The 1132-nt window shown below is 46.6% G+C and overlaps 1 protein-coding gene across 1 annotated transcript; it reads right to left on the bottom strand.

The window, feature by feature from the left end:
- Window positions 1-147: 147 nt before the first annotated feature.
- On the bottom strand, window positions 148-1065 carry LOC109954122 (CAD protein-like; the record flags this gene model as incomplete). The annotated part of the gene is made up of 3 exons (XM_020589528.1): window positions 851-1065; window positions 452-619; window positions 148-330 (listed from the first exon to the last, which is right to left on the bottom strand). Coding segments are annotated over exons 1-3 (531 nt in total), but the record flags the coding sequence as incomplete, so codon positions are not given.
- Window positions 1066-1132: the final 67 nt, after the last annotated feature.

Here is a 1132-nt window from a genome sequence, read left to right as displayed (position 1 = left end):
CTTATGACATTGCAAAGCAGTTAATCTCTACACTGCAAATGATAAACTTCCACCTGAACACGACATTTACATTTGCCAAGTTACCGACTGTTGGCTCCCTGCTTAAAAGAGTGTTTAATTTAGATATCAGTCCCATTCTGCAGGTACCTTGTAGCTGCCGATGGAGAGCAGGATGTTCTTTTTGGGGATCTTGAAGCCTGTGGAGAGCATGGCTTTGAGGTAAGCCTCATATCGGTTTTCTCCAAAACAGGCCACCTCTCCAGTGCTGGTCATCTCCACCCCAAGCACCACATCAGCTCTGGCCAGCCGAGAGAATGAAAACTGGGGAACCTAGAGTACATGTGACATGCGGTTGGGAGGAATACATGACAGCGTGAGCTGAAATGGACTCTTGCTCTCTATATAGTCCCAACAAGTGATAAAAAGTCATAGTTTAACTTTGCTGGGTTACCTTGACTCCCACAATCCCTTTTCCATTCATTAGGCCCACAGGCTCCACTTCCTCCCCCATAATGGCCTGGGTTGCCAGGGCAACAAGGTCCAAACCCAAGGTCTTTGATACAAAGGGGAAGGAGCGAGAAACCCTGACGTTGCACTCAATCACCTTCAGCTGGTCATCCTATAAATCAAAATACAAGATTCAACTGTTGGGCCAAATAGACCAACTTGGTAAAAATGTCAATGTTAAGGCCTGAAGGAAAACCAGTTTAAATGGCTGAAACGTCACATATACAGTAACTACAATATCATGATATTATCTCAAGTGACCATCGCCCACCCCTACTATGACTTATCCATGTTATTGGAGTTATTAAAACTAACACGGAAGAATCGCCAGAAGAATACCCACCTTGGCGATCAGCTGCAGGTTGAAGGGTCCAGTGACCTGCAGCTCCTGGCCAATGGCATGAACGATCACCTTGATCCTCTCCATGGTCTTCTGGTTGAGGTCCTGGGGCGGCGTCACCAAGGTGGCGTCGCCAGAGTGAACACCTGCATTTTCCACATGTTCACACACTGCAATGGCCATCACTACGCCATCACATGCTACTGCGTCCACGTCTATCTCCTGAAAGTGAAAAACCTTGCTGACTTGATTTTATATGGTTCATACTGATGGGGTGCAGACATT

Source organism: Monopterus albus, unplaced genomic scaffold, assembly GCF_001952655.1.
Source record: "Monopterus albus unplaced genomic scaffold, M_albus_1.0 scaffold3439.1, whole genome shotgun sequence".
NCBI lineage: Eukaryota > Metazoa > Chordata > Actinopteri > Synbranchiformes > Synbranchidae > Monopterus > Monopterus albus.
Note: the sequence above shows the minus strand (reverse complement) of the source record. Positions and strands in the feature narration are given on the sequence as shown.